This window comes from Limulus polyphemus, unplaced genomic scaffold, assembly GCF_000517525.1.
Source record: "Limulus polyphemus unplaced genomic scaffold, Limulus_polyphemus-2.1.2 Scaffold694, whole genome shotgun sequence".
In the NCBI taxonomy this organism is placed as follows: domain Eukaryota; kingdom Metazoa; phylum Arthropoda; class Merostomata; order Xiphosura; family Limulidae; genus Limulus; species Limulus polyphemus.
Genome location: NW_013666304.1, coordinates 109,981 through 135,453, shown reverse-complemented (window position 1 = coordinate 135,453; position 25,473 = coordinate 109,981). Strand labels below are relative to the sequence as shown.

Genomic DNA, 25,473 nt, shown 5'->3' with positions numbered 1-25,473 from the left:
TTAAATTTCTAATAAAGGAAAAATGTTTAAGTGTTAACTGTAACCCTACTTTTGGCCCACCCTGTATATATACTTATTTATTTATTTTGGGGCAAGAAACATTTCTAGCGCCACATCTTTTCATTGGCTCTCTTCAGCTAAAATAATTTCAATCCTAGTTGGTTTGAATTAGACGTGATAAGTATAAAGTGTGTTTGATCCAAGCCTGGCACGTGGATTGAAGTATACGTGATACCTATAAAATACGTTTGCTTCAAGCCTGGTGTGGTTTGAAGTATACGTGATACGTATAAAGTACTTTTGCCTGAAGGAAGTTTTTGAAATAGTTTTAAGATAGGTTTTCGTACACACACATATGTGTATTTCTAAACTACGGTATTTTTATAGTTTACAGTGTATTAGAAAGGTAATGATTGATTATCAGATTGATTTTAATCGGGTTTAAATTAACATAAAGCTGACCGTCTCGTTTCAAAGACAGAAAACTATAAAACACAGTTGAATTTTAGAACTACTTTAGAAAGCACTGTTAATTTAAAAAAATGATCTGCTGCCTGGTTCGTTTGCAAATAAAAAATAACAGAATAAAAAATGCTTCAGTTTAACTTCTAAATATTTTGTTTCCGTAATCTAAAAACGTTGTTTCAAAATATTTTCTTAACCGATTGCAGAACCCCCGAGCCCGCCAACTAATCTAGTGGTGAGTGATGTAACTAGCAGGACTGTACAGTTGTCATGGAAACCGTCGTATAATGGGAATAGTGCCATTTTGAAGTATATAGTGGAGTATAAAAATGTTTCAGGTATGTTTATAAGTGTATAAGGACAGGTAGTAGTGTTACTTTAAGTGGATAAAGTAGGTTTAATCATGTTTATATATTTTTTCTGTTTATTTATTTTTGAAGGATCGTGGGATAAGCAAGATTCACATTTTGTCTTCTCCACTCCACACATTTCAGTCACCGTTAGAAGATTGCATCCGGTTTCGTCTTACCACTTTCGGATACTTGCCGAGAACTTGATAGGACGTAGCCAACCAAGTGAAATAGTAGAATGTAGAACAGCCGAGGAAGGTAAAGCGAGTGGCTAAACTGAATATGAAAAAACAAAACAAAGTATTGTCTGAACATTATATGTTGTCCTCTTAGCCCTCTATTGCACATTGTAACTTACAAATATATCCTTGTCGCTTAATACTCATACAAATGCTTCAATTCTGTTGTTGAATGCTCTGACTTCCAGGTAACAGTCTAGACAAACCATGTCATTATTTATGTTAGTTCCTTGAACAATGTTACTTCTAGGTAACGTACCCATCTATAACTTACCAAAATATATTTCACAAAAATATTGTTTATGTAATATAGACCTGCTATTTAAGAAATTCAAAGAAAACCTTTCTTCAATCGTATTTTCGTAACGTGTTCAATAGAGAGGTAAGAGTATATAACTTCCCAGCGTGAACATTGTTGTCTTTTAAACAGTATACAACTTATTCACGATGCAATTGCTGGTATTGTTGTCTTTAAAAAAGTATACAACTTACCAGCACCTCCATCGTGAATATTGGCTGTTGTCTTTCTAACAGTATATGATTTATCAGCGACTGTTTTGTAAACATTGTCTGTTGCCTTTTGAACAATATAATATATTGCTTAATCAGTATCACATGTTTCCTCTTAAACTAAAATATACATTATGTTGCCAAAAGTAATAGGGCAGCACATTCCTAGCTGATAATTTTCAAGCCCCCCATTAAATGTTCATGTGAATCTCATGATGTCCTGCTGCCTAAGAGTTATAAAAGACAACAACTGCTACAGACAACCAATTGAGGTCAAAATTCTACTGGTTACGAACTTCAGGGCTTTTCAAAAAGGAATAGTAAGTGGAAATAGCATTGGTGGAATGAGTGTCAGAGACATTCAGGCTGTCTACTTGTACTGAATTACACTTTAGTTGATGCAACACTAGGGTGAGACGTTGTTCCGAGATCATTCAGGCTGTCCGATACAATCAGGTTGTCTACTTGTACTGAATTACACTTTAGTTGATGCAACACTTGGGTGAGACATTGTTCCGAAATATTCAGGCTGTCCACTTGTACTGAACTACACTTTAGTGGATGCTACACTGGGGTGGGACGTTGTTCCGATATAATCAGGCTGTCTCTTGTACTGAACTACGTATTAGTGGATACAACACTGGGGTGAAACGTTGTTCGAATACAATCAGACTGTCTATATTCGTATCCGGGGTAAAGTTCTGAAGAATAAAATACCACTGCACGAGCCAATGAGAAATATTGACCCGGTCCATTGTGAAATGTGAAAAGTGCTATGAAAATAAGCTGCATATCTGCTATTACATCTATTGCTCGGGATTCTAATGATGTTAAGGACTGCAGATCAGCACATCCTCTAGCAGAGAACCTCTTTCTTTTCTCTGGAATTTACGGAGGATATGTAACCCAAACAATTTATCACGGTCATGAATGCAAGGTTTCAACTGTCCTGAGGTTTAAATACTAATTTGGGTAGTGAAAAGACAGTGTGTATAGCGTAGAATTTCGCTACTTAACAATTGATATATGACTGTGCTGTCCGAAATGTAAAGTTTAAATGGGTTTCGATCATGTTTTGAACCTATTTTATCTGTTTTGACTTGTTTCATTGGTAATAGTTAAAAGGGTCTCGTATTATGGCACTTTGGGCAATTTTGCAGTCTCCACTGGTTGATGTTCATGGGGAAGAATCGTATCAATTTTTATATTTTTGTTCCTTCAGTGGTTTCGAATAAGTAACGCGTAGAGTCTACGTCGGCCAGCTTAGAGCCGCCTAAATCTGGTTTAACCAATCTGGAACGTCCTGAAGAACAGAGGAAACAAATCCAACTTAGAGTTGTTTTGCAAGAATAGTGGAGGTCTATTCCCCTAGATATGTACTAACAGTTTGTAGTAAATGTTAAAATCTAGTCTGTGACTAACATCAAAGGGAGGGTTCGTTTTTTATTAAAATGGAACCCATGCAACGAGACATGATCTCCCCCCCCCACATCCAAGTGTATCGTTCTATTACTTTGATAATACAGTGTAACAAAAAACTCACTTTGGAGTTCATTAGTGAACATTATTTGCAATTGCTGTTATGAGCACAATATAGTACACAAAGTCTTTTACATTAAATTATCCACTACACTTTCATTGTCGTAAAATAAGATAAAACTGAATGTGTAAGCTTGCTCAAACTGTTTGTTAAGCATTCTTTCTTCTATTAACAATACAACAATGAGATAAAAAATATTTCAAGTTTCTTTCCAGAACAATATGAGTGGAAGTTTAAAATGTAGTACAACTAATAACCTTACTGTTTCCTGATCCTGTAGTGCCAGGTGGCCCTCCATTGAATGTCCATGCCGAGGCCACAGGGTCACAGTCCCTGAAGGTCACCTGGACGGTTAGTATAGCTTTATTTATTCAGTCATTGAAAACATAAACTTTGCTTGTATATATGTGAGTTAACTATGTTAATACAAACCAAATATGTTTGCTAACTGTCACATGTTATTGGATATAACAGATTGAGCTTAGGCTGCGTCAAGTATATATATATATATATTAAAATATATCTCTAGCCTTATCCGATTATGAAGTCTAGCAAGTTTGTATTAATTGATTTTCTTTGATAAATAATTGGTTGATGCCAATGACAACTACATGGTAAAAAGACTTATTTTCTTAAAAAGCCCAAGTGTCATTCTTGCCTCGAACCTGGAAAATCTGGAGAAATCAAAAATAATTGACTCCTCCCCATCTTTTATCTCGTAACCTGCACGCACAAGTAGACCATGTTCAAGTTTTTGGTATATGTTAGATAATCTTCATCAGTCTCAATGTCATTTTATCTGATGATAATTGCTTATCTCACTATATTTGCTAAACTATACATAATACTCTTTTAAAATCAAAATGCAACATTCATGTAGTCTGAAGTAAGCATACGTTCTGAAGTTTTTATTAACCTTTATGACCAGATTACAAGCTTAAAAGCGGTGTTATTAGTTAGGTAAAATTATTTAAAAAAATGAAATAGCAGTATGTCGTACGTGCTCATATATAGATCTGGAAAATCTTAAATGTTGCCTGGAAAGTCGAGAAAAATCTAATATCTTCATGAAGAAATAATTGTATCTGAAAGATAATCAAGTCAGATATTGCATAAGAGAAATGTCGCTCATACACTTCACTGAAGACGTTCGAGACCACAAATTCTGAGTTTGGCATGCACTATATTATAACTTTGTTTTTGCAATTTAGTTACCGTAAGTAAGACGATTCTTTCTTATTTACAAGATACACTCAAGTTTCGTCTGTGAAATTAACACCATTGATCGTTTTAATTCTATGAATAAATTATCTTATGACACCAAATTTTGTTTACTTATTTATTTATTTGGACACTCAACGATTTGCTTTACAGTTTCTTCAACGGACAGAATACGTATCAGTGTAGTGTGTGGATTCATATCGAATGACAAAACAATTGAAATTTATGCAAATAGCTTATTCAAACCCAGTTGTTTTGTAATTTATAAAAGAATATAATAAATTACAAAAACAACTGGGTTTGAATAAGCTATAATAGATTGTAATAAATTAGAATAAACAACTGGGTTTGAAGAAGTCATGATAGGTTATAATAAATTACAATACACAACTAGGTTTGAATAAGTCATAACAGATTATAATAAATTACAAAAACAACTGGGTTTGAATAAGCTATATGACTTCTTCAAACCTAGTTGTTTATTGTAATTTGTTAAAATGTGTTATGACTTCTTGAAACTTAGTTCTTTGTTGTAATTTATTATATTCTGTTATTACTTCTTCAAACTTTCATATTGAACATCTTCGTTTTGACAGTAAAATATATCTTCAACTAAGTGGTGGCGCAATGTGCTGTCAAGAATCTGTTATTTATGTTGTATTATTTAGTTGTTGAAACTTGACATGTGGTGTCAAGATACCAACATATAGCTCAAGTACATCGATGAACGTGTTTGGCCTGTTATTTATGTTGTATTATTTAGTTGTTGAAACTTGACATGTGGTGTCAAGATACCAACATATAGCTCAAGTACATCGATGAACGTGTTTGGCCTATGGAACCGTGGCCTTGATTTATTATCCAAATTTGTAGACTTTCTCAATTCCATAGATCTAATTCACCCTTAATCATTCGAATGATAACAGAAGTAGAAACATTCTTGACGTTATTTTGTTTCATAAACCAATTAAAAATATATTTTTCTTCACTTCAACTCCTATAATCCAAGAGCTTCCAACAAAGTTACAATTTCACATCGAACAAATTTTCAAGGATGATGACAAAAAATTAAGATCACATGAATAAACAGGGAAAACAAGGAGAAGACAGTTTTCCAAAGATATCGCAAAAAATACCTTTACTTTACTTCTAATTGACGAAACTACCTTTAAGGAAATAAAAACGATAATCAAGAAATCTGAACTGTCTATTAAGGTTACAGAAAAACCAAGACACGTCCAACTCTCAGAAGTCAACTTTTAAAATTTCAGTACACTACCCTTCAATGTAGTAAAGCCAAATGTCTTGCTTCCAGTATCGTCACCTTACATACATTGATGAAACTGGAAGAATCCTACACAGAAGGATAGGAAAACATCTTGACCCTTTTAAACTAAAATATGAGAAAAGTGCAGTTGTAGATCGTTTTGTAACTAACGATGGCCAAGTAACTCCTGGCATCAATCCATCTTTTTCTCTCTACAGATCCTCACCAAATATACCAATAGGAACTTGAGATAAGCTCCTCTCTTTAACAACTTCAACCACTGATGAATAGGAACAAAGGATGACACTTATAATTTTTCATTTTAACTTTTTGTTATTTCAATGAATATTTTCGATAGAATTTTTGGTTACTATAGATAACAAATTTTATTTTCAACAATATACTTTACTATGTATAAGGTCAAACGCACGCTGTAAAAATGCATGCTATATAATCTATTATAATTTCTTATTTAAACCAATTGAAGATATTAACGATTAATTACGGTTTGAGTTTTAATGAAACCCTCCTGATGAAGTTGTAAAGCGAAACTTTGAGTGTTTAATTACATAAGAAAACTGAATGTGATGGTATAAGGTCGTTCATTTCTATAATTAATGTCTTTTTATACTTCAATATGCACTACAGGAATTAAATGACCATTAAACGTTCTTAATATTCGATTTCTGTGAGTAATAGTTTGTGTATTTAAAATTCAAAACTTTTCTTAAATTTAGTAGGTGTGTACTCTGCATTATCTAAAATCTCACATAAATATTTGGGTCAGTAGAAGTTCCACAGAGTTAAGCTATAAAATGACTTTCAAATTCTTGTTCATTTCAGCCACCCAAACCAGAACTGCAGCACGGTGTCATTCAAGGCTACTACCTAGGTTATAAGAAAACAAACAGTGAAGAACCTTTCCAATACAAGAGTGTAGAGAAGGCTAGTCATGATCAATACACCAGTTACCTCACCAACCTAAAACGAAATACCAAATATGCCGTCCTGGTGCAAGCCTTTAATAACGTAGGGGCGGGGCCTATGTCAGACGCAGTGCACGCTGTTACTCTGGAAGCAGGTAAGAAAAGAAGTATTTGGTAACAAGAGTGTGGTATAGATTGAACAGAATCAAGCTGTTACACTGAACGGTTTAGAAAAGAAGTATTTGTTAACAGGAGTGTGGTTTAAATTGGACAGAATCAAACTGTTACACTCTGAACGGTTTAGGAAAGAAGTATTTGGTAACAGGAGTGTGGTTTAAATTGGACAGAATCAAACTGTTACACTCTGAACGGTTTAGGAAAGAAGTATTTGGTAACAGGAGTGTGGTTTAGATTGGACAGAATCAAGCTGTTACACTCTGAACGGTTTAGAAAATAAGTCTTTGATAATCAAAGTTTGGTCTGACCTCTTGGTCGGACAAAGTCAAGCTGTTATACTGGAAGCAGGTGAGTAAAAAGGTATTTGATAACAGGAGTGAAATCCGGGTCGGACGAAGTGCACGTTGTTGCTCTAGAAGTATTTGAGAGTATAGAATGAAAGGCGTGTGCACATCGTTCTGCTACATAATAATAAAATAAAACTACTTCAGTAAGGTGTGATGTGTACGGTGTGAAATGGACCAACAAAAATAATGATAAAATATTTTAATTAAAGAATGTAGGTCCTGGTTCAAGTGAAGTAAACACTGTAATCCTAAAAGACTTTAATTGGACAAAGAGGACGTTGTTACCGCAGATACAGATAATAAAACAGTTCCTAATAAAGTGAGGCAGAGCGTTAGTCAAAGAAAGTGAACACAATCTTTAAAAGTAGGTGATAAAAATCCTTTAATACCTTAGAGCAATGTCTGGATATCTTTGCCTAACATGTTGTATGTTGTTATACTATTATTATAAGAATAAATAGAGTAACATAGGAGGAGTTATACGTTAACAAATTGCACTCTGTTACCCTTGAAACAGTTCAGAAAATAAGTTATAGAAGCAGATTAGAAGAAAGCCTTTGGAAATATGGGGTATGACCTAGATCGGACAAAAGGTCACACTGTTACTCTGGAAACGACTGAGCAAAAAACCTATAGTGACAATGGGCAGGCCTTAGGTCGAACGAAGTGAATGTTGGTACGCTGGAATCAACTTAGGAGAAAGGCTTTAATAACATGGGGGTAGGCCTAGGTCATACGAAGTGCAATTGATAAACAAAACTTCAGTAAGATAAAATTAATCCAGATCGAAGTTAAAGAATAGGGTTTAATTTATTACTCAACAAGTAAGGAATAAAAAGTTTTTTATAAACATATGGAATGACAAAGTGGGCATTGTGTTGTAGTCTATGGGTCAGGAGAATCATTGTGCCCCCTTCCTCCATAAACCTTTCGCTTTGATGTTTTAGATATATATATATATATATATATATACACACACAACACTATATATATGTATATATATTGATAACAGAGACTATATCTTACCATAATTATTTGAGTTAAGATAATCTTATCCATTTTGAGTATAATTTTTTTTTTTTTGTAAAGATAAATATACAAGTATAATTTTCAAACAAAGGATATATATGTTTAAGCATTTGTGGATGTTTATACACCATTGTTTTTTAAAATATTTTCATTTTTTGTATCTTTGGATAATGTAGTAGATGTGTTTCTAGAAAATAGTATATATTTTTTTCTTTAAATTTGAACATTTTTCTACGTTGCTTTTTAAGACCAGTTTCGGTAAAACGGAATTATGTTAAGTAATGCTTCAGGTGATACTATATACAATGATATGTATATTTGAACGCACACAAGTACATTTTATGATGTTATAAAATGATGATATGTTTGAAAATATGCATATGTTTACATGACACTTTTACTTGCCACGTTTAATTGAAACACTTATAATTATTTCTACTTTGATGTATTTAAAACCATGTGCTTTCTATGTTACTCAGACATAGATCCAATGCGTACTCTATAAGAACATGCCTCAGCCAAGGCATGTGTATTAATACTTCAGTATACTCATCTTTCAGACAAGATCATGCCTCAGCCAAGGCATGTGTATTAATACTTCAGTATACTCATCTTTCAGACAAGATCATGCCTCAGCCAAGACATGTGTATTAATACTTCAGTATACTCATCTTTGAGTGGCAGCTTCGGACATGCTCATGTAAGGAAATCATAGTACACAGTGTATCACATGAACTTTGAAAATATTGTTGTTTAACAAATATTGTTCATTTAAACTGTTATCAGGGCTTACACAAATTACAAGTGACGTAACAGTAAAAATATAGAGAGAATATTTCCATGAACACAACAAAAAGAAATAATAATTACAAACTCTAATACTACTAAAATATATATATATATACATGGTATAGTGTCACTTTGATGGAAGACCTCAATACTATACAGCGTGATAATCATCTTCAAAAAACCTAATAAGCGACGAAACAACGGAAACTTTTATTGTTTTTTTTTGTGATTTTTACATGTTTGTCACACACATTTTTAAATATTTAAGAATAAGTTATATGAAGGTAATATATACTCTTTGCTTGAAATTTATATACTTGTATTGTCATTTCTACAGAAAGATTAAAAATTGGGTACGATGATCTTAACCCAATTTACAGATTTTCATGAAACGTCCATAATTGCTATAAAATAAACTGCTAGCAGCCACAGTTAGACCAAAAATATTTAACAGTAAAGTTCTTTTTTTCTATTATCGGTATACCCTAAGCTATCTAAAACACTAAAGCAGGAGGTTTGGGGGGCACAGTAATTCTTCCCCCCTTCCACAGCCCATGGATTATAACAATTATTCTACAAACAGATAAGAAAAAAAAAGAAGATAAAGATTAGGTTCTAACAGACTTCAACAACATAGGGTAGGTTTTAACAGACTTCAACAACATAGGGTAGGTTTTAACAAACTTCAACAACATAAGGTAGGTTTTAACAGACTTCAACAACATAGGGTAGGTTCTAACAGATTTCAGCAACAAGAAGTAGTTTATAACACACTTGAGCAACATAGGGTAGGTTATAACAGACTTTAGCAACAAAGGGTAGGTTATAACAAACTTTAGCAACAAAGGGTAGGTTATAACAGACTTTAGCAACATAAGGTAGGTTATAACAGACTTCAGCAACATAGGGTAGGTTATAACAAACTTTAGCAACAAAGGGTAGGTTATAACAAACTTTAGCAACAAAGGGTAGGTTATAACAAACTTTAGCAACAAAGGGTAGGTTATAACAGACTTTAGCAACACAAGGTAGTTATAACAAACTTTAGCAACAAAGGGTAGGTTATAACAGACTTTAGCAACAAAGGGTAGGTTATAACAAACTTTGGAAACAAAGGGAATGTCCAAGTTATATAAAGCACAACTCTAGGAGGAGATAAGGGCATGTTTCTAGGTTTTAATATAAAGGTAGAGATACAATCGTTGTTTTAGAGTTGTTCTTGTGTTTTTTATTTTGTTGGTTTGTTTATGGCCAAACCTGACACTCTCCTAATAGCTGATTCCTGAAGAAACAATATAAAGTGTTTTTAAGGTAGTAAACTTCACTTTCTGTATATATTTATTTATTTATTATTTGCAGTTACCTGCACTTTTTGGCCGCACCCATTTTTTTGACAAGATTATTAACTTCTTTTCATAAATAGTTTAATGGAGTTGCAAAAAGAGTTTTATTTAAGAGAGAAAACAAAGAACTAAAATGGGTATAAATTAAAGATACTTTCTCCTCAAATATTGATAACTACAAGAGATGTATTACTTGGAGATATTTGTTTTGAGATTTGGAGAAAGTCCAAATCATTTCACTTATTCGGAATACAATATACAAAATGAGCTAAAAATGAATGTTTTTGTTTTTTCAGCTCCCCCTACGTCTCCTGTAATAGCCGTAACTTCAACGTCATCTTCAACTATAACAATTCAATGGAAGGTAGACACAAATGACGTCACGTTGAAAGGTAAAACAATTTTTCTTAAAATAACAATGCCACCTATACAGATTTAACTATATAGTTTTGAACATAACAGATGTCATTGCAGTTATTAATACTGTTTTGTTTACAGATATAATTTTACTTTTTTATAATTGCCATCTGTGGGGTGTGAAGATTTATATACTGTTTTTTGTACTTCTTTATTAAGTTTCATTAAACTGTGTGTAATGTGTAAAGGTTTAATTAAACTATTTAACAAAATTATTTATATAAGTTTATTACATTGTTGGTATTGACATCTATGCATGTTTTGTTGCACTATTTGTCGCTGTATGTGTACAGGGTTAAATAAATTGTTAAGAATGGTCATTTATTTATTATATAGGGTGGTCCAAAATTATCATTCCTATTTTAAAGATTAATAATTAAATAATTAAAGAAATACATCCATGCACTTTTCAACATCTTGTAGCCCAACTCAGACATTTATTATTGTCATGTTTTGTTTTTCGCTCCAGTGAGTAGTGTTATCTTGTAAAATGGCAACTATACAAGAAAAAGACTCAATGCGTCGTGCCCCCCAGTGGCACAGCGGTATGTCTGCGGACTTACAACGCTAGAAACCGGATTTCGATACCCGTGGTGGGCAGATCACCGATAGCCCATTGTGTAGCTTTGTGCTTAACTTCAAACAAACAAACAATGCGTCATTTGGCTTGCAGAGTGGGCGAATTCCGTGACCTCCGCATTCGCCAGACATCACTGCACTAGACTTCTTTCTTTTAAGGGTATGTTAAAGACATCATGTATCGCACACCTATAGCAAACATGACGGAGATAAAGACCGGGATAACGGATGCCATCGCCACTGTAACTGCGGGCATGTTGCATTGAACATGGACTGAAATCGAATATTGGTTAGATGTGCTGAGAGCCACCAATGATGCACACGTAGACGTCTACTGACATGTCAATAAAAACTTGTATGAGTTTGGCTACAAGATGTTGAAAATTGCATGGTTGTATTTCCTTATTTATTTAGTTATAAAATCTTAAACTAGGAAAGATCATTTTGAACCACCCTGTATTTTAAAATTTTCACGTCTATATATTTTATTCCTAAATTTAGATCTGTCATACGTTAAAGTTAGCACTCATGTTGACAGATGGCCCACTGTGAGTCATGCATTCATTTTTTTACAACTTTTTAACTACTTTTACCTGAGATTGTACTTTACAGGACAAAATTTTGCCACTTTCCCTGCCAGACTATGCACTTCCGGTCAGTATTGGTGAATGGCCTTCCTTCCACTTTTACTTCTCACTAAATGACAATCCTCATTACCTTTGCCCCGATGTATTTGCAACATTTTTGATAACATTACCTTACAGACGACATATTTACTACAAAACATTATCCAATGACTTTCTCTTACATGTTGTTTTTGAACATGGTTCTTTTCCAGACTAACATTGTTGAGTAACTTTGTATTACAGACGACAGACTTTACTACAAAACATTGTTCAGTGACTTTCTATTACATATCGTTTTTGATAATGGTTCTCTTTCAGACTACATGTTTTTGAGGAACGTTTTCTTGCAGATTATGTACTACACTACAAGCACGACGGTGGGGACTGGAAAAAGGAGTCTCTGAAAACTAACACTGGCAGATACACATTGAAAGGTTTGAAATGTGGCACTCGCTATCGTCTATTTATGACTGCATCCAACAGTCTTGGAACCGGAGAACCACGTGATCCTATTACAGCGAGAACAAAAGGAGGAGGTGAGATTTATGGTATTTTCCACAATATATGATGAATATCGAATGATGTAGTGCGAGGCCAATAGAGCTAACGGTACAATAATAAAAGTGTGGTCGTAAAAAACTGGCCTTGATAATAAGATGGTGAATTGTTTGTGTTTTGTTGTAGTTTTTTAAGTTATATACAAAATGCACTGTTACAGCATCAAGTACGACAGGTACGTATTTATATTGTATTTTTTTACTTCAATAAGATTAGTTCATCTGAATTCTACTTAGCATGCATTAGCGGAATATAAAACTATAAAGTTATGATGTTTTAACAAACCCAGTAAAATACACCAGTTTTTTTCTTTTGTTTTCAACGTTTTACTTCCGTTATCAGCTCCAGTGTCTCCACAGAAAGAAGCTTTCATAATACCGAACACAACGTTTTTCACATTGAATATGGATGCTTGGCAGAGCGGAGGCTGTCCAGTTCAGAACTTTACTGTCCAGTATCGAACTGCTTTTCTACGTCGCTGGAATACTGACACTGTCCCTGTAACAGGTCTACAAAAGCATTTAGTTATAAGCCACCTAGCGCCAGACCGTGAGTATAATCTACTTGTTAGTGCCCACAACGAGGCTGGTACAACAGAAGCCGAGTATACTCTGAAGACACTGAATTTGTCCTTGATGAGTAAGTTAACGTTTTGTGTTTATTAATAGTTTTTTTCGAGTTGGGTGGGTTGAACTACTAAACCATTCACTTTGTTTCTGTTTGTATAATTATAATGACAACTTGCTAACGTCCAGTAGTTGAGTCCGACACTTGTTTTTCTGTTATGATACTTGTAGCAGTTATCTCTTGTCCTGTTGTAGACAAAACGCGCTTTGACGTTAGGTTAGTGGGTGCATTTTAAGAGTGGCAGTCAAATACCTGCCAAGCATGAGTTGGGGGGATGAGTGCTGTTGTCTATCAATTCAAAATTAGAGAGGCTATGCGCAGATAGCCCTTGTGTATCTTTTTCCCTAAGTTAGCCCCTTTCCCCGTTTAGATAATTAATGTTACTGCTAGATTACCTACTACACGAATTAGTCTTTCTTTTTCTGTTCAGAGAACTGAGTTAGTAACCTTGTTCCTTATGTTACAATAACTGAATCAACCGCTTTCCTTCTGTATAAACACTGAGACAACACTTTCCTTCTTCTGTTAAAACAACTGTAACAAAACTTTCCTTCTTCTGTTAAAACAACTGTAACAAAATTTTCCTTTTTCTGTTAAAACAACTCTAACAAAACTTTCCTTCTTCTGCTGAAATGGCTGAGTCAATCTTGTTAAGATCGGTGAGCTCTCTTCTAAGTGTGGATATTGACATCGTGGATCGGTGAGCTCTCTTCTAAGTGTGGATATTGACATCGTGGATCGGTGAGCTCTCTTCTAAGTGTGGATATTGACATCGTGGGAAACTTAATATTACTGAATAAAAACATCACAAACACACTCAATAGGTTTTAATTTTAGTACATAACTTTCGACCTTAGGCCTACGTCAGATGTCACAAACTGCATTTCGTACATTTGTATCAAAGTGTAACTGAGTCAACCACTTTCTTTGTTCTGTTTAATCAAATGTCTTAATTGGCTATTTATTCTGACTCTGCCTCTTTGTTTCGTTTATTTAGACATCTGATTTGCTTTGTTCTATTTATGTATATATATATATATATATATATATACCTGAGTCGATCACCTCCGATCCTTTCTTTAGAAGTCTCTCGGTCGCTCAGCGCTAAATCTCGGTGATTGTAACGTTATAAAATCGTGTTCCGATGCCTATTGCGATGGGTTGCCTATTGTGTACCTTTGTGTTTAACATCAAACAAACATTTTTTCTATTTATTTAACTGTATCAGTTAGTCAAACTTACTTTTTATATAAACTATGATGGTACCGTGGGTTATTTGTTAATTTTCGTGTTTAAAATATTATGACCTGTTTTATTATGCAATCATTTATTTTTGTCCAATATTTAGCCACAAGCATCGCGGCGCCACCTATGCCTCCGCTTTTGGAAGAAACGTATCTCCCATTTTACAGGAACCTAACAGTATTGCTACCAGTCGTTATTTCTATCATCGTATTACTGGTTGTCGTCGTTGCTGTCATCGTTTGTCTGCGTCGTCAAACAGATATGAGCAGCGGAGCCAGCAGTGGAGGTATATGTCATGTGATCACAGTTTAGTTGTGGTAAACCTGGCTTTTGTGTGGGTTTTATGTATAAAAACATCATTTTTTTTTGCTTTTGGTAATTTAATCCGAAATTGCATTTGATACTATCCAGCTTTCCAAGTGAATTCAACTCTGAAACTTCTCTTCCACCTTTGTGGGATGAAATGTAAAATATAAAAAAAAGAAGCTCATATTAGGTAACCAATCCGAACCACGATCAACTGAGAATTCCGGTCAGCTCTCACCAACCTTGCTAGGTCGATGACAGATGTTATTAACCAACAGAGCTATGTATAGCTTTGCGTGTTGTATGTCTTGTGCCATTTTAACTGTCATCACATACAGGTGATCACTTGATCGTTTATAATGAAACCTGGCATGAAATTGTTACGGGCAGATGATTAATTGAATATTTTGTTAACTTGCATAATTGTTAATAGATACTAGAGGGATTTAGATAACTTGGTAATAAAGTTAGTTCTACTGATGAAGCCGCAAGGGCGAGACGTTGGCTAAAATAAATATGTTTTTATTATCTAGAGAGTAAGGATAGTTTTTTTTCTCTATTTTGTTGCCAAAATGATTAATTGATTAGTTCTAAATGTCGATTTTGATAGAAAGTGTTAGTATTAAAGACTCTAGTTTTAGAAATATTTTACTCGTTGTATATATATATTTCGTGTGAATATTTAGAAGAATCTATTAAAATTAATTTTTGGCCCACCAGTGGCACAGCGGTATGTCTGCGGACTTACAACGCTAGAACACTGGTTTCGATACCCGTGGGGGACAGAACACAGATAGCCCACTGTATAGCTTTGTGCTTAACTTCAAACAATTAATTTTTATAGTGTATTATTTCGGTTTCTTTTTACACCAGATCTTTTTAAAATCCGCCGGTTTACACATACTGTTTTATCAACTTAAAAAAAAAAATCCAAGAAGTAAATAATAATTATATTACATTTCCTGCACCAGAAAGTCATTCCAGGAAATGTAGACAAGTTGATGCTGTCGGAATGGTAGATTTTTATCAGAAAGGAGGAAATGATGTTGACTCTTCATTAAAAACGTCGTCGTATTTTTCTCCACCTAGAGGCAAAACCATTAAAGTGACGTCCAGTATCCCTCACCGTAAGCTTTTATGTTTTATTTGAATATTATTAGTTGCCTAGTTCATTCTTCTAGGTTATTTTTGATGGTCATTGTTGACCTAGACGGTGTATTTGGTAATAAAATGGACAGCTTTTGTGACAACTAATTTTAGATGAGCGTTGTATCTTTAAACGAAAATTGATAAAGTTAAAAATGGTAGGCAAGGTGTGAATTATGATAGCCAAGCGGCATTCTTGACTCTTTCACAAGCTGTATAAGCTATAGGATTCAATTTTAATTCAACTTGTATGTATGTATGTATGCCCATCTAACTCCTACCATAGATCTGGAGCTAGCAGGACCAAACCTAACAAGCGGACTCGGAGTGTGCAAGAAATGTTCTTATTTATCTTACGTAGTCCCTCCTACTGAAGGGATACGAAGGGGGCTAAAACACCCCTGGAAGGTCACCCAGGCAGTAGGTTTTCTGGGTTGCTAAACCGAATCTAGCATCAATATTTGTGTTCCTGGGCCTCCTCGGAATCATGGGGGCGCCATATTTCGCTTTGTATGTGTCTCTGTATCTTTATCTAAACCCTCTCACAGCAAGACCAAACTTAGCAGGTGGACTCAGGGTGACCCGAGAGGCTCCTTGATGTATGTGGTATATCCCTATACCAAGGGGGCTTAAATGCGCCCGGAAAGTCACCCAGGCATAATAGGATCTGAAAGTATGTTTCCATGCTTACAGAAACTGAATCTGGTATCTGATTTTGTTTTCCTGGCCCCCGTTGTATTCTAGGGCGCCATGTTTGAAACTGTTCATACCCCCACTAGCGGAACCAAACATCGAACATGTGCTAAAGTACCATGGCAGATGTTTTAACGGATGTTTTTATGAGTATGGACCACCCCCTTGGGGTAGCTATAGAAGTAATCCAGCAAAATGAAGAAGCCTGGTCGGTATATTGTGGCCTTTGTGAGTCATGAAAGGCTCTTGAACCCAGCAGTAGTATTCACGAAAGAGGTGTCTTTGGCCATGTCTAGTGCGCTCGCCAGTTCTCAGTTTCTTTGGCCATGTTTACTATACTGACTAGATCTCACTTCCCATGGCCATGGCTAATACACTTGCCAAATCTCAGTTTCTGCACTCTCTTTCTGTCAGGCTTTCAGAAAAACAGTGTCTAATACAATATTCACAATGTCATAACTGAAATAAGGGAAACATTGATACTATAAATGCTGGCATAATTTCAGAAGCTAAATGAACCGCTACAACTAGTTTTAGACGGTGATTAATCAAATATCTATGAAAGTATCTTATCACTCTATCTTTTATGCCATGTCAATTTTATATTTGCACAATACGTATATAATGCAACTAGACAACTCTCTCATGGACATACCTTTTTTAGTGTTCATTTCACTCCAGCCCAGGAAGGCTTGTGGGCCGTCAGGTGGTTACGCCCTCTCTTCGGCCACGAGATGAACGAAAGTACAAAGCGTGAAAGTAATAAAAGGTGGTTAAGCGATCCAGATGAAAATGGCTTGGCTGTAAGTGACATGAAAAGCAACAAAAAATGGGCATGGCATCAGGAAAGAGCAGGAACCAGGAAAAGTATGTTATGTGGATTGAGTTGTGAAAGTAGAAAGTAGAACAAGTCGATACTCCATCATTGTGCAGTATCAGGGATAGATGTGTAGTGGAAGATGAAGCATAGGTATGTCATTGCAATCAGAATAACCTAATGGCAACGACATGATGTAAAGATTCAGGAGATGATCAGTCAGAGGTAACAGTTTCTGAGGTGTATCCACAGAATAGGAGAATATCTCATCAAAGATAGGCCTCTGGTATTTAAAGCAGCGCTGAACAACTTTGGACACGAAGATGACGTAGATGCAGGAGAACGTGGGGAAAAGAGATGAGAGAGTATAATTCCTGTGTAGGACTAGGAAGATGCATTTAAAAAACAGGCTTAGAGCATGATGCTCCAAAGTTTCCAAGCAACGGTAAAAGGAAGAAGGCGTATAGATCTAGGCGACGAGACCGTAAGTAAGGCAGGGATGGACAAAGGCATTATAGAAATATAAAAGAAGCTGGGAATTTAAATCCTAGGATAAACCAAGAAGGCATTGTAAACCTTTTCTGTGGGATGTCCAGGTGAGCCTTCCAGGTAAAATGAAGATCAAACTAACACTCAGGTATTTGACAGTATTATATAGGGCAATGGGAATGTTTTCAGTACAGACATTGAAAACATGACGGTTATGGCACGAGCGAAATTTACGTCAAATTGTGCCAAAGATAATAACTTTGGTTTATTCAGGTTGAACTGTAAGCTTCCATTGGTGGAATCAGATAAGAAAAGAAGTAACAGCTTTCTGAAAACTTTGTTGGGCGAAATCATCATAGAACAACACATGGTGAAGAGAGCTGTGTTATCTGCATATTATAAGATATAAACTGGAGGCTGAGGGAAGGCATGTCGAAAACAAGCAGGATGTAAGAAGAGGAGAAATATCGGAGCCCTCTGTAACGCTCGCATCTACAGAGAATGACCGAGAACGAGTGCCTTTGATGAAAATAGCAGCCTGGCGATCCCGAAGAAATTAAAAAATAAAGCAAACATAGGAAGCAGAAAAGACAGATGTTGATGTTTATAGATAAGACCAAAGGAATCAAAGGCAAGTTCAAAGTCAAACAATAGTAGATATATATGTTTCGAACTGTTGAAGTGATTCACAATAAATTGAAGAACTTGAGGAGCTGATCAGGTGTGTAAATGATAGCAGCTGGTGGACGTTAATAAAAGAGTTCAGTCGTAGGACAAGAATCCGTTCAAGAGTCTTGCTGAGGACACTGGTTAAACTGATGGGACATAGAAAACAAGATGACAGGCGATTTCAATGACCTTACGAAATGAAGAAGAATAGAAATTTTTCAATCTGTAGGATAAAAGCTTGTACAAAGAAGAAATGGGTAGAACAATGCCAAGAAAGTAAGAAAATGTACAGGCGTGTGGGAAAGATGGGAATAGGTGAGACTATCCATGCCAGAGGCAGAGTTGTGTTGATGATGTAGAGCAAGTTGGATATCAAAAGCTGTAAAAGGTGCACAGGAGAACTCTCACGAACATGGGCGAGAGAAGAGCCGAGAGCTGGCAAAGAGAGGTCTGACATACGAAATATTTATGTATGATCATCAAAGTCCAGAGGGTGAAGCTGGAGAAACGAAACTTCGACTCAGAATAGATGGCAAAAGCGTTTTTCTTCTGAAGTGTGATAGTAAGAGCCATGCCATCAATCATAAAGGGATTAACATTGACCAGTAAATAAGAAACTGAGACCAAATCTACGAGGAAGATGTAGACATGTGAAGTCTGTTGCACAGGTAATGCCAACGATAACATTGAATGGAATTTCTGGCGGTGCACTAAAGACAACGAAAGTGGCATAAAACAAGAGGATCCTGGGAATGACGCTAGTCGTGTAGAAGTGAGGGGAAACAGTAAAGAAGAGCTCCGACATGGTAAGGCAAGAATGGGAGATGAGCACGAGGCAATTAAGAGGGGATCAAGTGGACAACTGCAGAAGAGAGAACTAATATCAGAGTACATTCAAAGGTATCCGTATAAGTAACAGCAGAAAGTTCACTACCCGAAGTAAGGCAATGGAGACAAGTTCGGTAATCAGTCCTATTTGCTATCAAAGTCTTCTGGAGAGTGGTGACACCGAGGAACATGAATGGACAAATGATCAATACCATCAGGATAAAGTAGAGAAACAGTCAGGATGGATGAACCATTAGCAGAAATAATAATTAAATCAGTAGAAGGATGGCTTGGAGCAGGAAGAGGCAATAACATTCCGCAAGTACTATTTAACATGGTGTGAAAATGTGTTACATCAGTGTCAGTTATTCTGTGAAAGTTGATATCAGCGAGAATATTGTAGCTGCGACAAAGGATGATCAACAGATGTGAAGAATGTAGAAAGTAGAAGAACACGTGAGCGAACATATGTCGTGAAATGGTAAGAACATAGAAAGGAGAATAAGCCGAAACAATAAGGTGTTCGGGAAAGTATTTGAAGGAAGAGTATGAACACGAATAAGATTAACACGACTGTGGATTGCCACGCCCCATCTACCAACCTCAAGAAGATAATCACACTGATGAAAATGAAAAACTGATAACTTGGCTACAAAAGAGGGGTTAAGAAAAGTTTTACTAAAAAGAACTAATTTGTAGACAGTCTCCTCGAGAAAATGAGCAAACAAAAGTTTATTGGTAACAAACGAGCGAATGTTAACGAAGAGAATGCTTAACATCCTGTCCTGACTGATCCGGGTCCGTCTTGTTCCCATAAATGATGAAAACAAAAATGAGAATTGAGGTATGAATAGGAAGCGTGGAGTTAAAATTGAAACCCAGTTTTTTCTGAACTGTTGATGCTGTCCAGAATGAATATGCGATGAAAAGAATTAATATTATACAAGGCAAGGTGATAAAATACAGAATAGAGGGGGATGCAAGATGTAATTCATCGGGGGTGTAAGGGTAGCAGTAGTACTAGTAGGTGCATCTGAAGTAGGATCATCAGAGGTAAGGGTAGCAGTAGTACTAGTAGGTGCATCTGAAGTAGGATCATCAGAGGTAAGGGTAGCAGTAGTACTAGTAGGTGCACCTGAAGTAGGATCATCAGAGGTAAAGGTAGCAGTAGTACTAGTAGGTGCATCTGAAGTAGGATCATCAGAGGTAAGGGTAGCAGTAGTACCAATAGGTACATGTAAAGTAGGATCATCAGAGGTAAGGGTAGCAGTAGTACTAATAGGTGCATGTAAAGTAGGATCATCAGAAGTAAAGGTAGCTGTATTACTAGTAGGTGCATGTGAAGTAGGATCATCAGAGGTAAGAGTAGCAGTAGTACTAGTAGGTACATCTGTAGTAGGATCATTAGAAGTAAGGGTAGCAGTATTACTAGTAGGTGCATGTGAAGTAGGATCATCAGAGGTAAGAGAGTAGAATTGAGCATCTATATTAGACAAAAGGAAGACTTGCGGTGAAGAACTGAGACTGTATCCATAGGAGCAGATGGAGCCATAGATGTAAAAGGTCCAGATGAATGTTGAGCAGGAGCAAACTGGTGAAATAAAGGAGGTTGTTCTGTTGGTTCGGTCGATACAACAGCAGCATAAATAGGTGTGGCACTAAAAGTTGAGGTAGCGGAGTCCAGGGGCGTCATATAAAACGTTGAGGATGATATCGAATCACGAGGAGGCTTCTTTGAGTCAGTAGGAGGACGAGAATGGGGTTTGGCACGAGAGTGAGTCCAAGAACCTTCTTGAGTCCCTAGCGCTCCACGACGGAAGGAAGGTCAGAATGCATAACAGCCGGCCACGAGACCTTGCTCAATCAACAAAACACAATCAAAACAAAGTAACAGTAATTAGTAAACTCTATAAGCTCGATAAAGAAATACGAAAGGTAAACAGTCAACACCATAAATCGTACAACACATTTCAAAATCCCCTTTCTTCAACATACCCTTTTTTCTTTAAAATAACTTACAGGACATTCAACTTGCAACTTTTTATTTTAATTATATATTTTTGTCTATGTGATCACACCAAGTATTCCAGACACTTTATTCTGAAATCTGAGAATTACATATAGGATTTTCATTGCATTACTAATTTACTTTTTGAAAAATATTTGCCATCATTTACAGGACGTCGTGACGACAGTCATGAATATGCTGAGCCTTATGCTGCAGTACCGCCACCTACGTGCATAACAGATGAAGGCTGTCCAACAATGTTAAGTATTGCTGTAAGATGCTTTTAACAATATTAGCAATACTTTTAATGTTCCAACGATACGAGTATAAAGTACTCAAGAATGATATGTGTATAAGGTGAAATCTCTCTCTGAATGGTATTTTAATAATAATGATGAAAACAATCACTTTTATGGTTAAATAATTCAGATTGCAGTATTTGTTTAGAACTGTTATCAAAACTAATTTCAACTGTAGACACTAACAAACAGTTGCTATAAAGATCTTGCTTAGTATAGAAAAATGAACATGTGTAATGTATACTCTAATAATAATTGATAGGGTACTTATTATTGTTACTTTTTAATTACGAAGACAAGGACTGATGGCCCTTACGCCACGATCAAAAGAAGTCCCGTAACATATCTACCACCCATAAATCAAGGTATGATGTTTCAAGTTACAATAATAACCATGCCTATAATGTAGAGCTAGGTTACTAAGACAACCATGCCTATAATGTAGAGTTAGGTTACTAAGACAACAGCGTCTGAATTGTAGAGCTACGTTACTAAGACAACAACGTCTGTAATGTAGAGCTACGTTACTAAGACAACTATGCATATAATGTAGAGATAGGATACTATGGCTGTAATGTAGAGATAGGATACTATGACTGTAATACAGAGCTAGGCTACCACGACCACCATGTATGTGATAAAGAACTGATTACAATAGCGACTACTTCTGTCATGTAGGGTTATGTTAAAATGACAACCATGTCTGTAATGTAAAGATAAATTATCATGACCGCCACGCCTATAATGTAGAGCTAGGATACCGTGACTCTAATGCAGAGCTGAGCTATGTTATCATGACAACCATGTTTGTAGTGTAGAACTAAGTTACCATAACAACCATGTTTGTAGTGTAGAACTAAGTTACCATGACAGCCATGTGTATAGAGTAAAGATATAGAGATTGGTTAGCACGAGACATTTCTTTAGTGTAATTTTTTTATAGTTAATAACTGGAGTTAAATGGCTTTTGTTTAATAATACCCTTCCTTCTTATAAAAAATATAACTTTTAAAGTAGGCTCCAAACTACAAGTTTGTTGTTTTTATTATACATCAATCAAATTAACGACTTATCCAAATTACTTAACCTACTGTTTCTTGTTTTCATATATTTTAAACTTCAAAAGTAAGTTTAACCTTCCGTAATTCTCCTTTATTTACCTACACAGTTATATCCATTTTCATAGTTATATTTTTGAACAGGTAAAAGGATTCCCAAGTTTAATATCTTACATTTTTGAAATTTATTTGGTAAAGCTCAATTTTGATGCTAAAATAATCTAAAAGATGTTCAACAAAATTTAGGTTTTAAGACTAGATCAGGCCGACAGATGGCACCACCCGAAAGAGTAATAACTTGCAGTAATTCTGGATCTATCCATTCGGGTTCAAGTGGAGATAGGCCTAGTAGTATGTGAAAAAGTGGTATGTTACTAACTAAATGTTCAACTCGTAGTGTATGTGTATAAGGTAATCCAGACAAATCAAAATTGGCGCTAGTATACTCTTCAAGTTTAAAATTAAGGTTATTACGTTGTATGTTTCATAACTTACTCAAGTAAAAAGTTTACTTACAGAAGATGATTTCGTAAATAAGCTGGAAACTTTGTTCTGAATAACTTTTTTATATCACTAAGTTATATTGAATAGTAATGTAGACCTGTAGGGCCGCGAGAGAGTGCTGACTTCTTACTTTATTTGCAGGGAGAGTGTTACTCCCATTCTTTAAATGCAGATTATTTCCTGAGTTACGTTCTTATACATTCAAATGTGGGTCGACGTGACTGTAATCATGTCTTTGCCATGGAACGCTTTATTTAAAATGAAGTTTTTATCGTTCTATGAAAGCTCTCTGATCTTGCAGATGATACGCTTACTTTACAATAATATACCTCAAACAATGATTTTCTGGATTTCCAATTAATTAATAAACACGATAGTTATTTTAAATAATTAGATTGATTAACTGCTCTGTCGGGAAGATGGTGGTGATAAAGTATATTGTGATAACTCATCACTTCTAAATTTAGTACTAACTCCCTCATATCGAGTGACGATAATATCTTGAAGAATACATTGTACTTAATCTTATATGATTCTTATATAAAACGGTATGGCCATGTTATTTTCCTACTAGCTGATTTTTTTGTTTTGTTTTTTATAGGAATGACCTGTTCGGTTTATAGTGTACATTCCACGACGATGGCTGTTTTTTCTTCAATTTTCTCACCCTTATTTTATGTAAAAAAAATATACTATGTTATTATCTTTTGCGAAACAAGATATCCGTCCGCTCTCCCAAATTCGAAAAAAAAAACGAAAGAAATTTAATACCACTTTAGAACATGAATACGTATTAGGCTTGTGGTAAGTAATGTTGACTGGTTTTACATTATTTAGCAGAAAAGACATGTATTGGCAAATATAATAGTTTCTCTTCACTTAAAATTTATTAATGAATAATTTAATAGAAAATATAATAACATAAATAACTAATTATATATTCTTCGTTTTACCTTTATCTCAAGATGAACGTCTCTTTGTCGTTTATTATTGGATTTTCTTGTTATTAATTTATTTGATAATTTGCATGGATTAAGATTAGTTTTGTTCTTATATGATATTTATCTTTGTTAAATATCGAAATGACTTAATAAAGATTCGTAATATGTAAGTTTAAAGCACGTGGGATTCATCTTTATTTTTCGATATGGTTTTATTATATTTTAATTAATCTAACTGTAATCTACAACTTAGACTGACGTTAAACCCAATATAAATCTTCTGATTAAGCTGGCAGTATGTTTCCAGTAATTATAAAGTGGTTTTTAAAATTAACAAATGACTTTGGGCCTGATTTTATATTAAGCTATAAGCTGATTTGATAATGGTTTTCTATCAGATCATTATTATTGGTTTTATATAAAATCGATACTAAACTATTATGTTTTTATTAAATCATTAGACTGAGTTGGTACTGGATTTATATTAAACATAACGTGTACAATGTACGGGTTTAAATTAAGTAGTTAGATTGGCGTGATAGTGATTTTCAGACCTTAAAGTATGTTAAACATTGCTATCTCTAGGCCATAAACTAGTGTAACAGTCGTTTTACTTTTAATTCGGGAGTCGAGCTAACTTGTTTAGTTTGCTTTCCACTTATTTTTAGTAGGCACTTCAGCCAATATTTGAAGATTTGAAGAAAGGTACAGTGCAGGACCCGAATCTTCTTGTGACATTTTTGCAAGTGATAAGATAAAGACTTATAACTCAAAACTAAAAAAAAAAAAATCAAGCGTGCCTCTGTGGAAATATCATGAAAAAACGTGATAGTTGTGAGCCTTTCCAATAGATGTCACTATGTAATTGTCACCCTATTCAACGTATAACCTCGTCTGCAAAAGATCAGATATTTTATGCTGGCACGAGCAGTTTTACTTACTTAGGATACTGAATGACGTGACAAGTGTTTATTTAGTCTCTGTGATAAGGAAACATTCTGTGTATTACTTTTGTCGTGATAATAAAGCATGATTTAAATGTGCATACTTCTGGTATATGTAATCAATTCTTTTCTTATGCTAATTACAGGTTTTATATGAGACGTTTAACATTCTAGAAGTTAAGCAATCAAAGGTTGTTTGTATCCATTTCTCAGCAAAAGTCGATCAGAGGAAAAAGTAGAACATAGTACGCATGGTTAAAAAAAAAAGAAGTAAAAAATGATGTGATTGATAAAAACGTGACCAACAAGTATTTAAAAAGCTTAAGAGTTAAACGGACTTTTTGCTTTTTTTTAACGTTCCTACAACACACGATTAATATGTATGTGTACGTGTGTGTGTTTACATATATATATATATATATATATATATATATATATATAACTAATAGTCGTGTGTTGTCGTTCGTTTTACTTATTACTACTACTACGTTACGTCGGTCGTCTACGTTACCTAAC

The 25,473-nt window shown here is 35.0% G+C and overlaps 1 protein-coding gene across 1 annotated transcript in view; it reads left to right on the top strand.

Annotated features, from left to right (window-relative positions):
- LOC106460020 (Down syndrome cell adhesion molecule-like protein Dscam2) overlaps nucleotides 1–25,035 on the top strand; it is a 66,291-nt gene extending 41,256 nt beyond the window's left edge. The window contains exons 13-26 of the mRNA XM_022386615.1: nucleotides 672–803; nucleotides 906–1,073; nucleotides 3,385–3,455; nucleotides 6,436–6,673; nucleotides 10,500–10,595; nucleotides 12,176–12,361; nucleotides 12,726–13,022; nucleotides 14,359–14,541; nucleotides 15,533–15,688; nucleotides 21,383–21,483; nucleotides 21,806–21,875; nucleotides 22,815–22,934; nucleotides 23,674–23,876; nucleotides 24,682–25,035. Coding sequence (XP_022242323.1) covers nucleotides 672–803; nucleotides 906–1,073; nucleotides 3,385–3,455; nucleotides 6,436–6,673; nucleotides 10,500–10,595; nucleotides 12,176–12,361; nucleotides 12,726–13,022; nucleotides 14,359–14,541; nucleotides 15,533–15,688; nucleotides 21,383–21,483; nucleotides 21,806–21,875; nucleotides 22,815–22,927 — 1,811 coding nt within the window. The 3' untranslated portion in view covers nucleotides 22,928–22,934; nucleotides 23,674–23,876; nucleotides 24,682–25,035. The remainder of the gene's footprint in view (nucleotides 1–671; nucleotides 804–905; nucleotides 1,074–3,384; nucleotides 3,456–6,435; nucleotides 6,674–10,499; nucleotides 10,596–12,175; nucleotides 12,362–12,725; nucleotides 13,023–14,358; nucleotides 14,542–15,532; nucleotides 15,689–21,382; nucleotides 21,484–21,805; nucleotides 21,876–22,814; nucleotides 22,935–23,673; nucleotides 23,877–24,681) is intronic.
- Nucleotides 25,036–25,473: the final 438 nt, after the last annotated feature.